The sequence below is a fragment of the Typopeltis vanoorti genome, chromosome 16 (assembly GCF_054136105.1).
Source record: "Typopeltis vanoorti isolate ZY-2024b chromosome 16, IOZ_Tvanoo_1.0, whole genome shotgun sequence".
Taxonomy (NCBI): Eukaryota; Metazoa; Arthropoda; class Arachnida; order Uropygi; family Thelyphonidae; genus Typopeltis; species Typopeltis vanoorti.
In genome coordinates, this window is record NC_143564.1 from 38,469,308 (window position 1) to 38,485,814 (window position 16,507).

The 16,507-nt window shown below is 36.8% G+C and overlaps 1 protein-coding gene across 1 annotated transcript in view; it reads right to left on the reverse strand.

Annotated features, from left to right (window-relative positions):
• Positions 1–16,507, reverse strand: part of tweek (transmembrane protein KIAA1109 homolog tweek) — a 1,221,702-nt gene that overhangs the window by 929,319 nt on the left and 275,876 nt on the right. The window contains 1 exon segment of the mRNA XM_090406645.1: positions 10,247–10,441. Coding sequence (XP_090262771.1) covers positions 10,247–10,441 — 195 coding nt within the window.

Genomic DNA, 16,507 nt, shown 5'->3' on the forward strand with positions numbered 1-16,507 from the left:
TAGATAAACCTGGAAAAAACAAAACTGAGTATGTTCTCCACTGATAGAAAAAATAGACACAATTACAACCCCCAAATCAAAATATATAATACCAAAATAGGAAAAATAGACTCCAAAATGCTTAAGCCTAATCCTAGATACTGAACTGAGATTTACAACTCATATTACAAATATATCTAATAAAGTTCTTAAAAAGCCTAATATCATCAATTTTTGCACCCCACTTTGTTCATAACTACATATATGGCACTCATACAATATCACCATAGAATATAGATCTTTATAGATCTTTACAGATCTTTACAATATCACCATAGAATATGCCTCATTAATTTAGGCTCCAGCTTCTACCAGCCAAAAGAAAAACTTCACAGAGTACAATCAAGAGCAGCAAAAATTATTATAAGTGCAGTCTCATCCATAAATAATTTAAAAGTTCAATGAGAGTATGGGCTTCACATATTAGAAGACAGAAGAAAACTCTCCACAGTTAAATTCACTAACAGAATCAGGAGCTAACAACAGGATCACATCACACTCAGGACTTTCGATACCTGGACAGGAAAATCTAGACTAAAGAGATCATCTACTTTACAATATGATCATGAAATTAGAAAACAGATCAACTTAGAGCACTTGTCCATTGAAATAAGCAAAGAGCCATTCTTTTTCACTACGCTACCAAAAAGCACAATGATTAACTTAAATCTCTTAGAACCTTGTTCAAAAAAGGATTCCAGAATGAAAATAAAAAGAAAAGGACTTGACACTATACATCACTTAAATAATCTAAACCATGTCGCTGCCTATACTGATAGATCATCTGATGAAGCACTCAACCAAGGAGGATCAGAGGTTTTCCTAACTCTACCTGGAGGCAAGCAAGGAAATGCAAATCAAAACCACAGCTGGCAAAATAGCTTCAAACTTCACTTGTGAATTAACAGCCATACAAGCAGCTCTCAAATTCTATCTCTCTAATCCAGTAATAAACTTTACCATATCTCTGAGTCACTTTTGAGTCACTGTATAAACCATATACAGTGACTCAAAATCTGCAGTTGAGGCATTAAAAAATGGAAAAACAAAACTCACACAGGAAATTCATTAACAACTAATAACTTTAAATTTGAAAAATAAGAACTATATACTGCAATGGATAACAGCCCATGTAAATATTGAAGCCAATGAGAGAGCAGACAGGTTACCTCAAAAATTACACCCACTATCACTAACTGATGCTAACTCTATCGCAAAAATAAGATTGGTAAAAACAAACTATCAAGAAAAAGAATGAAATTAGCGAAATTAATGAAAATAGAGAAATAACCACAATCATGATTTCATTCTAACAGATTGCAAAAGAATAATAAAAAATGTCGAAGTCATTGGGAAAACCTACTGCGGCATTCATTCAGACCAACGTCCAATAAGAGCCACCCTCAATACATAGAAAAGGTGAAGAACACATACGAGCATAGTCCAACCATAAAAAATGCTCAAAACAGATAAACCCAGAAGAATTTAGAAAAAATGTGGAAGAAACTGACTGGAACTTAAAAAAAAACATCGACGAAGATTTAACAAACTTTAATAATCAGTTAATGAACTGCAAAGAAAGAACCTCCTATGAACTTCCTCCTAAGAGAGAATGCCTATCAGCAAGAACGATAGAACTATTGAAGAAAAGAAGAATACTGAAAGATACAGGAAAAGACTGTTTAGAATATAAAATTATCTGTAAACAACTGAGGAAGAATATCAAAGATGACTATAACATATATAGAACGACAAAATTGGCAGAAGCAACTAGGCTCTGCAGTAGTCTAAAAAAAAAGGAGAAAAAGAAATAAATCTTAAAGCAACCACTATTGTCAGCCTTCACAGACAATCAAGGAAAAAACAGACACACAAACAGAGGTGAAATGGAAAAAAATAGTAAAATCGTTTTGTGAGAATCTTTACTCATCTAAATAAGTAATCACAGGTCCAGTACCAGACAAAAATTTGGAAAATTTGGAAATACCAACTGTCCTACCTGAAGAAGTGAAAATGGGTATCCACCAGATGAAAAATGACCGATCACCAGGAATTGACGGTATAAAATCTGATGAATTAAAAATGGCTGGACAAGTACTCTTTAAAGCCCTAGAGATTTACCCGATATATACAATTAAGGAAAGTACCTACTGAATAGAAAACATCAAAGACCAAAATTCTGCATAAAAAAGGGATTAAAGAAGACATCAGTAACTACAGACCCATCTGTCTATTAGCACACACATATAAAATATTCGCCAGAGTCATCCTAAACAGAATACAAACCTCCATCAACGAAAATAGCAGCAAAGAACATGCTGGTTTCAAAAAAGGCTTTTCGACAATAGATCACATTCAAACTATTACTCAGCTAATAGAAAGATGCAGAGAATAACAGATTCCACTCTGTCTTCTTTTTATAGATTTTAACCCAACGTTAGTAAGGTGGGGTGTTACAGACCCCCAAAGATTTTAAATTGACTATAACTTTTTAACAACACGTGGCAGTGAGTCATGCCTCAGTATAGCTCCCCCCCTGTAACCTGCTACTCAACAGGCTGTTGCACGCAAGCAAAGTTCATGTGCAGAGGTGTAAAGTGTGCTGGGGTTGGCAGACCCCACCTTACCAAAAGTATGACTATATTTACTTCCGAAACATAAGTTGTTTTTATGTATATTCTAGTAAAATATTATCGTTACTGCTTGGTCTTCTATATTTTTACATACCAACTATAAGCAAATAAGTTTCATAAATATTTAGAGAGTATTTTGAGAATATTATCTTTTTTTTTTTTTACCAGATGAGTTACGAGCAGGAAGAATAGAGGTTACGTCAACTTATAGAGGAGCCATTTAGGAGAGATGATGATAGTGAAATTGATTTAGAATTAGTCAGTAATCATGAGTCTGATACAGAACAAGACTGTGAGGAAGAATCTTCAAAGGAAGAATCCACAGAGAATCTACTAATATTGATTAAAAAGATATGGATTTCTACAGTAAACTACATTATTTGGGTGGGTCTGTGGGACCCCGCCTTACCACTAATGATGTAGTATTAATATCTCACTCACCCAAACTCTTAGAATCAATGCTGAATAACATAAGCCAAATGCCAATAAATTGGATTGGAAATACATCTGGACAAAACAAGATGGATGAAAAACAAATACTGTAAAGATTATACAATCACTCTAGAATTCCACACCATTGAAAAAGTTGAAGTGCAAATGGATAAATAAAAATGAATAATGACATATCAAATGAAATAGCAAGGAGAAAAAGAGCTGCTTGGATAGCCTTCAGCACAATAAAATCAACAATTACCAACCAAAACATAGATATAGAAATAATAACCCATCTTTTCAATAGTCACATCTTACTAGCATTAACTTATGGCAGTGAAACATGGAACACAACTTTAAAAGAAGAACAAAGCTTAATAACAACTCAACATGCAATAGAAAGAAGAATGTGCAATATAAATAAAATAGACCATGTAAGACACACAGAAATCAGGACTCAAAGATGTAATAAAAGCAATCTACAACAGCAAAAGAAGATGGGCAGGACATCTCACCAGAATGAGAGACAACAGATAGACAGTCAGACAACAGAGAGAAAGTCAGAAGAAAATGGAGAAGAAAGGACCAAGACAGGAACAGCTGGACTCTTTACGACCTGCAGTCATGGAGAAATCCCACAGGTCCATCAAGGTAAAACCACAATCATCATCAGACTAAGGACAGAACATTTTAAAGGCATGAAAATTCATCTGGATGGTACAAGCTATGAAATACACAAGAACTATCCAGGAATTGAACTAAGTTCATCCAACAGATGATAAACAGGGTTGGGATCAAGGCTTTGTGAAGGCCAGACAAGCATGATGACATTCACATCCGCAAGCCATTCAATTATTACAGCAGCAGCCTTATGACACAGTGCACTGTCTTGCTGAAAAAGACATGGTCAGTTCTGCAGAAATGCTACAAAGTAGGAAGCATTGCATTGTCCAAAATATTCCGATACCTCTCAGAGTTCAATGTTTGTGGCACCACAAACAGAGGACAGGCCACATCAGGAAAAACAGGACCATACCATCACCTCTGAATTTCATAGTTGGAGTTATGCACCTTGATAAGAGACCTTCACTGAACATCTGCCACACCTGTCCATCTGCTCAGCAGGAGGAGTAGTGCAATTCTTTGCCATTCATAATTTTTCAAGCATTTACACCCCACTGTACATGCTCTTTGTACCACTGAAGACAATGCTGCATGTTGGTTCGTGTAATCTAGACTTTGCATATTGTGGGTCCTGACATGGCAAACCCATTGTGCTAGGCTCAGTTCTGAATGCCTTTGGGCATTTGTTTTCCAGTCAATGCCTGGAACTTTGCATTCAATGTGTAAGCCAACGAATGACATTTTTTACATATTATCCTTAATAGCACTCAATGGTTACATTTGGCGAGTTATCCACTGCACGGGGCACTTGCAGTTAACTCCCTGTGCTTCTATCTCAGTATGGTATCAGTGATTGTTGACCTGAGATGGCCCAATTTGTCAACAATTTACTGAACAGATAGGCCTGCAACATGGCATTCTATCAATACACCTCTTTCAAACTCCATCAGCCCCCTTCTCATAGTCGTTTCACCTGGACACAATTGCACTGTCTTAGGAGCATCACATTCCTCCAATTTGTACAGGCTACAAATACATGACTCATTACATAGCATAATGCACCTTACCAATGGGAGTGTCCATTGACTTCTTGCCAAGCAGTGTATATAAAAGGTGTTCAAAATTAAAGTATCCCCGTTTAAGGCCTTGTGGAGCAGCATCCAGCAAATGCTGCAAAACTTTGCAAGAATACTTGTACATCATGTGGAAGCAATATATGGAGGGAAAAAGTAGTTCCAAAATTCACCGCCAGGAGCATTGTAAACACTAAAAATGGAATTTGCATATCACGCAACTCGGCAGGTGCCAGGAGGGTTTAAAGAGATGAACAAGGGATTTTTCCATTCATTTTGGTTGTTAATACCAAACACAGTGATGGCATTAACCTTATCCCAATGTGCTTTGCTCATGAATCTGTACTACCTAAACAACTGCAATGGTGTTGCTGCACTCTACAAATTTGTCACCTGAGCAAATGTTGACTATCTCCATATGATCTGTGACAAATGATTAGTCATTTTGAAGAAATGGGATCATTGGGAGTCAGACCTGGCAGAGGTAGCAAACCAATCAGTTCAGATTAAGTAAATGAAGTCACAATTGCTGCTGTGGAACAGACCATGAATGACAGTGTTGGTTCCTGCAGTGCATGTGGTGTATCAAGACAGATGGATGAATCTTAAAAGTTCTTCCTGGAAAATTCTACAGAAGATTCTGCATTTCTATCCATTCAAAATAACTCAGAAATAGGAGTTGTGCCTGCAGGAGTTTGAAAGTCAAGTGACATTCACTTCAACAATTCTTGCTCGAGCGGAGTTGGATGTTGCGTGATTGTGGACTATTTTGTGGGGAGATGAGGCTCACTTTCACCTGAAATGAGCTGTGAATACCCACAACTGCTGGGAATGGGCTACTCAAAACCCATATGCAATCTAACAAATTCCTTTGCATTCACCCAAAGTTACTGTTTGGTGCAGTTTTACAGTTTTGTTTATCACTGGACCATTCTTCTTTGAGGACATTCAATACTTTGGTCTTGTGACCTGCTTAGTTACTGCTGAGAGGTATCGTGATATGATAAACAATTTTATTGTACTATAGCTCCAGCAGCACATGTGCATGGATTCAGTCATTTTCATGCAGGATGGGGCACCTGCACGTATCAGTCGATCCGTACAGGAAATGCTTCGAGAACATTGCACGGAAGCCGGAGTGATCAGCCATGCATTTCCCACTGCATGGCTGCTTCATTCATCTGATCTGACCCCCTGTGACTTCTGGCTCTGGGGATTTCTCAAAGATAGGGTTCATCGGGATCATCCTGATAACTTTCCAGCACTTAAAGACAGCATAACACAGTATGTACACAACATCAGTCTCAGCCAGTTTCATTCTACTGTTGACAAAACTGTGCAATGGAAGCAGTTTATGGCATATCAGGAAAAGCAGCACATTGAACAGTACAGCCCATGAATGCATAATGGAATTGAATAAAAATATGTTATTTATGCTTGTGTCGCTTTTCTCTTTCTTAAACACACAGAAAAATTACTGATCTACATTCGGTATATCATACAGTGTCCCTGGTGGTGAATTTAGGAACTATTCTTTTTTCCCCTCAGACACTGTTTCCATGTGATGCACAATGTATTCTTACAAAGTTTTGAAGCATTTGGATCACTGGGTGACACTCCACAAGGCCTTAAACAAGGATACTTTAATTTTGATCCCTCTGTATGTATATACATATATATATATTTATTTATCCTATACATGAGAAGTGCAACAGCCTATAGCACATTAGTGCCACGTGCGAGGAGGTTCAAGTAAGAATTGAGAAGGAAGAGCTGGTGGTTGTAATGGTTGAGAAACACGTTACGAAGAAGAATGTCCAGAGAATAGAGGTTGATGGAATAAATGAGGAAGACTAGAAACAGGTTCATTGTGATTGCAGTTGTTCTGAAAAAAGGATGATGGACAGCTGCTGCTCTTGTTTTAACAGGCACAATAGAAAGTGAAAGAATGATGTTTGTTAGTTCACTGGAGCAGTGACCAGAGATGTATCTGTAGAAGAAACACTGCATCTACAAGATAGAGGTTGATGTGAGTCTGTGAGACAGACACTGAAGTGAAGCATAGGTTAAAGTGAGTCTGTGATGGGTCATCTATGAGTTAAATTGCTCTCCTCCAGACAAGAATTTTTATGGAGGTTTTAAGTGCATTATCCCAAATGTGTAAATGGTATTATTAGTAATTAGTAGCTGGGTGAGTGAAAAATACCATCTTGAGTAGAGGAGAATACCAAGTTTTAGATGAGGAATCTATTGATGTGATATTTTTATGACAGAGAGATGTTATCCTGCTGGTGATTTATGCAATGGTGAGGATAAGGCAAACTACATCAGATCCCTTTTGTGAAGGAAAATGCAGGTCTGCTTTCAGTGGTACTGAAGGCTACCAGATTATCCCTGTCCCTCTGAAGGATGGTATGGAGATCAATGTTTAAGACAATAGATACAGATGATTGTACAGCTTGGGAAGCCTGAGAACCGAATGGTTTGTCAAAAAAATCAGATAAATGGAGGATGCCATCATCGGCAAAGCTGTGAAGAGGATTAGTGGTGATTAAGAGCAGGTTGTTTATGTATAGGAGAAAGAGGTTAGGTGTTAGAAAGCAGTCCTAAGGCACTCCTGCATTGGTGGCAAAGCTGAAAAAAGAGGGTGCCATACACCATAACATTCAGTGAACAATCAGAAAGAAATTGAACTATCCAACTGCAGAGGGTAGTAAGCAGACCTCAATGCCAAACACGATCAAAGGTCCAGGAAATGTCGAGGAAACGGTACATGTTTTTCAAAACCTTTCTATAGTATGTGATATAGGTAATGGTAGATGATGTAGGCCAACAGAGTCGTAGATCTAGATTGGTAGACTCCATACTGATGGTCATTGACAAACTGGTATGCCCCTAGATAGTAAAGAAGTTCAGTGTTCAAATTTTCATCATTTTTTTTTTGAGGATTAAAGTGATGGTGACTGATCAGTAGTTGGGTGGAAGACTTTTTATCTCCCTTTTTAGGAATAGGTTAGATATATGCTTGCTTCCATGTGTTGGTCTAAGTGCCAGCTGAGCAATGAAGATTGAAGAGATGACAGAGAATGAGTCTTAGCTCTGCTGGAACACAATGTTTAATACAAGAAAGATGTCATTGGGAACAGAAGACTTTTTTTTTAATGTCCAAGTTATTCAGTATTACTCTGTCTTTTTGCTGAGAAATCACAGGATGCATACTATGCTTGTTTACTGATGTGGAAGAAGGCAATTTGCCTTCAACATCTATGCAGGAGTTGGAGGAAATGAGTGATGCTAAGAGATCATCTTTGGGTGAAGTAAGAGTAATGCCATCTGGATGAGAGAAAGAGGTAGGTTGAAGTTACATATGATGGCCTTTACAAGAGAAGGAGACACAGCTTCCATTTGAACAGGAGGCAAGTTTTCTGCTACTGATCTTTATAAAGTTGAACTTAGATAAATATCATTACCATGATTAATTTCTTGATATGTACCCTCAAAGGCTGTTCAGGCTAATATGAAAGCAGTAGGTGATTAAGTTTGCATTAATATTAATCTCCTATCAAATATTTTCCTCCAAATTGATCTATTATGTGTCAGCACTCCAATACTGTTGGATCAAATATTTTGTACTGCTAAGGCACTTATGTCTGAATCAATCTGCCTAGACCTAGATCTTTTTCCTGGCATTTTGGAATCAAACACCTGTTTTGCTTACCTTTCCTCTCTTCTTCTGCTTAAGTGACCCATATACCACATGAGATTAGTCCTGTTACACATTCTTGAAAGCTAACAATGTCAAGTTCCTTTCTAATGTCTTCATTTTTAAAATGATTTTATAATATTTTATAATTTAATATGAATATAATATGATTCTGTCATTTATGCCATCTGACACCTAATTTTTCTCAGAATTCTTATATCTATAGTCTCCAATCTTTGATTTTATTTCTACTTCAACTCTCAGATCCATAACTTAAAAAATGGTTTGAACACTGTCATGTATACTGCTAGTTCAGTATTTTGGCTAATTTCTCTCTTATTCCATAAAAATTTATTCAACTGGTACCCTGCCATACCAGCTTTGCTTAAATTTAATTTGCCATCTTCACTAAAAACTGTGCCTAAACAGTTCATATATTTTCCTTGTTCTATAGGTTATCCACAGAAAATGCAGCTATAGTTTTCTATATTCCTATCTATTTTCATTTTGGTCTCTTTCTTTTTCATGGCAAATTTATTACAGCTGTTACTCAATTTAGTCAGAGAACCCTGAAGACTTGCACTGGCTGTATTTAGGAGTACAACATCACTGCTTAAAGCAAAGAGCTAAGTTTGATACCTCCGATTCTAATATCAGGTTTAATGACACTGTCTTTCTTAATGCAATCCATATAGATAATGAATAAAGCAAAGATAATGTGTATCCTTGTCTTACACCTGATTGTACATCAAACCATCTGCCTATACTACTGTCTGACCACAGATCTGAGATCCTCAACTGACAATGTGCCAAGAAGAGTCAATTCGTGATGGGGGGGGGGGAGGAATGAGGCATTGTACAAATTCATTACCAAACACGAGATCACATGCTTTACATGTAAATTTTCCAACTGTTGTACAAGCAAAATACTTACCACTTTAAAAACTAGAATTTTCATAAAAGAAAAGCTAATTTTTCGATATATAATAATAAACACCCAACCCGTGAAAAGCATCGATTACTCTATTATTGGACTGGATTCGCCTTCTTCTGACATGCGCAGAAGCATCGAAAGGTCTCGCATCCGTTAGCATACAGTATTTCCTTCAATTCTAACTGCTGACTGACAACTTAAATATAGACTATGTATTACTCTGCATAATGTTCCATTCGCTCCATATAATTGTAGTGTTTTGAAAAGCTTTTCTCTGGACATCTTGTCATACGCCTTTTCCAGATCTACACAACTTAAGTACATATCCTTGTCACATTCCCATGATTTCTCACCTATTTGTCTTAAAGTGAAAATCTGATCTTGACAACCTCTATTTGGCCTGAAACCAGCTTATTCCTTTCCAATTTTCTCTTCCACAATTTTTCTCACCCCATTTTCAAATATACTTGCATAAATCTTACCTGGAAGACTTAGTAGAGAAATTCTTCTGCAATTCTTACATTCAGCTTTATTTCCATTTTTAAAGTGGAAACTTCGAGAGCTCTACTCCAATCATCTGGAATTTGAGCTGCTGACCAACCCCTCTGAATTATGCAATGTAACCTCTGCAATTCTTTTACACTTTCACATCTGTGAATTATATGGAGGATTTGGATATATGTATACATAAAAAAAAAAACTGTGAATTAGTTACTCTGTGTGTGTGTGTGTGTGTGTGTGTGTGTGTGTGTAATACCAAAATAAGAAAAAAGTTCACACATAGCAACATAAACAACTATTGGCAAACCTGTAATGCAGCTACCACAATGTGTCCATTTTTCAAATGTGCCTGATTTTCATTTCTTGCTACTGCATCAGTTGCACTTAGTATCAGTGGTGAAAGAAGTAACTGCAATTTTGTTTCTCTATAAGTTTTGTATATTTCAAAACCTAAACGCTCCAAGTATAAACATGGACATGGAGGATCTTGATCTGTACAACTCTGAAAAATATATAACTAATTAGATATTGTTGTACAATAATCATATTTGTAATATAACTAACAATAATCTCAACAACAAAGCAAATTTTTTAATAATGGACTAAGATAAACAAAACTGTTACTAAACAAGAATTTTATTTTAACAAAAAAGAGGTGTAGGGATTAATTATTGTGGATAAGAGCATTAGTCATTTTTACAAGGAATTCACCAACTGCAATAACTGTATAATATTCACATATATATTTATTATTATTATTATTATTATTGCATGACACCTCCAGGAAGTTCAAAGACTCATCGAGGGAGGACCTACTGTACAAATCTCTGTCTCCACCAACTGCAACAACCATCATCATCTACACCAATGCCATCAACCGCCCACCACTACATTTTCACATACAATCACAAACATCCATTCCCACGGCGGGATTTGAATCCACAGCCTTTTGGCTGGAGAGCGGATACGCTAACCGCTCGGCCAACCAGGCTGGCATATAATATAATATAATACGATATAATATAATATATTATACTCTATATAATATAATGTCCGCACGGTTAGCCAAGTGGCTGCGTGCTTCACAACCATATGCCTGGGGAAGGAGTGTCCTAGGTTCGATTCCCATCGGAGAAGTGAGGAGCTCAAGGATCTTCCTCAGCCATATCCAAGTCAGCCAGTCTTGGGAGCGGGAAGTAGGGTTTCCCCCCCCCCCCAGTTTAGCTGGGATTTTTTCATCCCACAAGCAGGCAAACCAGCCCCGTGAACACACACGGACTACAGTCATGAATACCTCCAATTAGGGACGCAGCAGAGGAGTGGCGTGCCGGCGGCATTATTTCGCCGTGACTCCTCATTAGGAGGAGACCCAATCCGTCTGAATTGACGGATTGGGTCTCCTCCTAACAACGGAAGAGAGAGAGAGATAGATAGATATAATATAATATATAATAGTAGCTATTATTATCATCAGGGATTTATCAAGGGAAGCTGTACCTCACCCACACCAGCTGTACCACTGTTGGGAAGGAAACTCCGAAATCTAGCTTTTGAGTCTCTGCATAAAATAACAAAATGCATCATTTCATGCAAGCTTTTGTAAGCACAGTATCGTCAAATGCAATATCTGCTGTTATATCTCATTCAGGAGAGTGTTCAACATTATTTGGCAGTCATGTGACCAACTATAGCATGAATTGTAAAGTCTGATTCTGATCCTGTCCCTCATTTGCCTCTATAATCAACCAATTTGCAAGAAGTTAAATATGGCATCACAGTAGAGTAGCATTCAAAGGTGCTCTAACTAATCAACTGGATCATGACTTTTGAAAATTATGACACACAGATAATATCTTCTACCACTGATAGTTCTATTTAACAATTTTTTCATAATTACTCCAGACATCTAAAATATTCCTGTCTTCAGCTTTAATGTTACTTCATCATCTTTGATTCCTTTTAGCACTTTTCCCTGCATGTCAAGATTTTATTCAATAGCTTCAAGAACATTTTGTCACCTTCCTGATACTAATCTTCTATATTCTTATGAATTATTCCCAAGTTATGATTTTTGTTTAGCTACTTTTTTTACACATAGCTTAGAAAAATCTAAGCTATGTGTAAAATATATTTCTTACATTTTTCTCTGTATTCTTTTGGGAGCATCTGCTGACTTATTTGCTAGGAACTTTTGGTATGCCTTCTCCTTGTCCAGGACTGTTTATTCACATCTTGTATCCATCATCGTGTTCTTATTTTTCAATCCTCATAGACAACTTAATTGTATGCCTCCCAAACTGAATCAATCAATGTTTTCTTCAAAGTTAGCCACTGAGACACCAAGGTTTGATTCTTGTTTTCAAACTGTTTCATTTTTTCTTCAATATTGTTCGTATAGTTGAGTCCACAGTGTACTTGTAAAAGCTGCTCAACTTTAATTATTTTTAAAATATTCATAAATATTGCTCTTTTCAATGTGACATTCGTTTTAGAAATTACTTAGAACCTTCTGAGAACTAAGTGATGGTCACTTCTAGTTTCAAATGCTCTATACCTATGGTTAAGTTGTTGGAAAAGCTTGTGAGAACTAGGATCCAGAGTTGGGTTGACAACAATGGTATCATCTGTGATGAACAGCATGGATTTGCTAAAGGGAGGTCATGTTTTAGTAATCTACTTACTTATTACAAAGTAACTGCTTCCTTGGACAGAGGAGAACGATACACAGTAATATACTTAGATTTCGCAAAGGCTTTTGATAGAGAACCTCATGATAAATGGATAGTCAAACCAGAGCAGATGAAGTTGGATATTAGATTAGTATATTGGATTGGAGACTGGCTATCTGACAGGTATCAAGAAGTTGTGTATGGGGGAGCGATATACAGGAAAACGAAAGTCACTAGTGGAGTGCCGCAGGGGTCTGTTTTAGGGCCATTACTGTTTAACTTGTATTTTAATGATATAGGTAATGATTTGGCTGGAGATATTCTTTGATTAGGCCACACATGGACTATTGTGCCCAGATTTGGTCACCTGGTTTTCAGAAGGATAAAGAGATGTTGGAAAGGGTCCAAAGGCGACTGACTAAGGTAGATTCTGACCTCTGGAATGTCGAGTATGAGGAAAGATTGAGAAGATGTAATTTGCAGAGTCTGGTGGACAGGAGGAAGAGGGGAGATATGATAGAAACCTATAAGTTAGTAAGGGGTTGTTATAGGATCAATGCTGAAGAAGTTCTACAGAAAATAGTGGGAGATTGGGGGGAGAACCAGAGGTCATCAATGGAAATTGATAGTCAAGGGTCAAAGCTGTATAAATGAGAGGAGACCTCCACATAGCCTTTAAAGGAATGTGGAGAACTAACCAGGGCTTCTGACCTAACGTCCAATCCTCACCTTCTCATGGTGCACCCTGTTGGGTATCTACCTGGATACTGAATGAAGGAGGATGGGCTGGCAATTTGGGATTTAGCCAACGAAATTGTAATTCTTATTGGCTTAAACCAAATTACAAAATGATGGTACAACATGATAAAATTTCATGACGGCTGGGGCATCGTCCGTTTAAACAAGACCCCCCCCGTTGTTTTCACCAGGGAACCAGGGTGAACAGCAAAAAGTCAGCTACTAGAAAAAATCTGAAAAAACATCCCAACTCAATATCACCAGAGTTAAAGATCGGTACTATCAACATAAGAAGCCTGAATGGCAAAGAAATGGAGCTAGCTGAGGAATTAGATAAGTACCAGATCGACATAACAGGGGTGACTGAAACAAAAAAAGACTAAAATTGGTGAGATCTTTCTGGGCAATAAATACAAAATGTTATATTCAGGAAATGACAATCAAGGAAAAGAAGGAGTAGCCATAGTATTCAACACAGAATACGAGGTTAATCTTCTTGAATGACAGGCAGTCTCAAGTAGAGTTATGTGGGTAAATATGAGAATGGAGAAATTGACAATGACACTTATTTGTGCCTATGGTCCCACAGAAGGTTCTACTAAGATAGAAGTGGTGGAATTTTTTGAGAATTTAGAGAAAGCATCTGACACAATGAAAAAGGAAAAGTTGGTCCTTGTTGGGGATCTAAATAGCAGAGTGGGAAATGATTGTCAGACATACAAAAATATATTGGGAAAATTTGGAGAAAAGAGCAAAGCTAATAATAATGGCAAATATTTGTTGGATTTCTGCTCAGGACATGGACTGGTTATTATTAGCACCATGTTCCAACATAAAAATGTGCACAAATTCACATGGAGAGAAGAGGCAAGAAATAAGAAAAGTCTCATTGACCACGTTATTGTTTTCTTAAATAACGAAACCTGTGGTGCAATCATAATTAAAACAAACACACGAAGGAATTAGATAAGTAACAGATCGACATAATAGGGGTGACTGAAAAAAAAAAAAAAAAAAAACTGGTGAGATCTTTCTGAGCAACAAATACAAATTGTTATATTCAGGCAATAACAATCAAGGAAAAGAAGGAGTAGCCATTGTATTCAACACTAAATACGAGGCTAATCTTCTTGAATGGCAGGCAGTCTGTAGAGTGATGTGGGCAAATATGAGAATTTTTTTCGTGTGTTTGTTTTAATTATGTTATTGTTGATAGTGATGTTTTCTCCCTTGTGCAGGACACCTGAGTGTACAGAGGATTTGAAATTGGAAGTGATCACTATTAAGTCTTGAGCAAGATAAAATTGAATTTCATATTGAAAAGAATAACATGTAAGAAAGTTTTAAAGCGAATAAAAGTTGAGCAGCTCTCTGATGTAAACAGTAGACTAAAATACACGAAGATTATTGAAGAAAAAATGAAAGAGTTTGAGAACAGGAACCAAACTTTAGAGATTCAGTGGCAAGCCTTGAAGAAAACCTTGATTGATTCAGCCAGAGAGGCATGTGGTGAGGTTGTCTGCAAGGGAAAAAAAATCAGATCTCCATGGTGGACACAGGAACTTAAAGAGGCAGTGAAGGAAAAGAAGAAAGCATATCAAAAGTTCCTGGCAAATAAGTCAGCTTGTGCTCTTAGAGAATACAGAGACAAATGTAAGAAAGCTAAACACTGTGTAAAACTATGGGGCACTTTGGCAAGAACATAGAAAATAAATATCAAGAAGGTGGCAAAATATTTTGGAGGTTGTAGAAGAAGCTTAGAAATGGAAGAAAGAGTACTGTAAAAGAAGTTAGAGATGATAAAGGTGACATTAAAATGGGAGAAAAAGATATCCTTGAAGTATGGAGTAATTACTTTGAAAAACTGCTAAATGAAACAAGCAGTGATGACAGCACATTAGTAAAAAACACTGACCAGGCATGCAGTCAGGAATACATATCCATACTTGAAGTAGAAAAAAACCATCAAAGGCTTAAAATGTGGAAAGGCAGCAGGAGTAGATGATATTCGACCAGAAATGCTGAAGTATGGTGGTATAAAAGTCTTGCAGTGACTGCACTGCATAGTTCAGAAGGCCTGGACAGAGGGACGAATTCCCGATGATTGGAGTAGAGCTCTCATAATACCCATATATAAAAAAGGAAATAAAACTGAATGTGAGAATTACAGAGGTATTTCCCTACTGAGTGTTCCTGGTAAGATATATGCAAGTATACCTGAGAAACAGTTGAGAAGAATTATGGAAGAAAAGCTTGGTGAAGAACAAGCTGGATTCAGGCCAAATAGAGGCTGTCAGGATCAGATCTTCACTTTACAAATAGTGGAGAAATCATGGGAATATAACAAAGATCTGTATTTGAGTTTTGTAGATCTGGAAAAGGCATATTATAAGGTGCTAAGAGAGAAGCTATTCAATATGCTACAGTTATATGGTGTCAATGGGGCATTATATCAAGCAATATTTAGTCTTTATTTGAGTTGCAAGTCAGCAGTTAGAATTGAAGAAAGTACTGGAGATGGTTTAATGTTAAATCTGGTATTAGACAAGGATGTACATTATCCCCTCTGTTATTCATTATCTATGTGGATCACATAATGAAGGAAAGTGGTATTAAACATGATATCAAAATTGGAGTTGTTAATGTCAGCTCTTTGCTTTATGCAGACGCTGTTATACTTGTCAATAAATCCTCTACAAGTCTGCAAGATTCTTCGACTAAATTGAATAACTGTTGTAATAGATATGGTATGAAGGTCAGCAATAAAAAGACAAATACAATGAAAATAGGCAAAATCATTGAAAATGTCAACTGCATTATGAATGGAGAACCTGTGGAACAAGTAAAACATTTCACCTACTTAGGCACAATTTTTAATAAAGATGGTAAATTAAGTATGGAAATAGACAACAGATTCAATAAAGCTGGTACAGTAGGAAGTCAATTGAATAAATTCATATAGAATAAGAGAGAAATTAGTCAGAACACTAAATTAGCTATATACAAGACAGTGTTCAAACCAGTTTTAACTTATGGATCTGAGAGCTGGGTCAGAAGTAAAACACTTGACCAAAGACTAGAGACTGCAGATATGAGAATCCTGAGAAAGATTAGAGGCATAAACAGATGGCATCAATGGCAATATCATATTAAAAATGAGT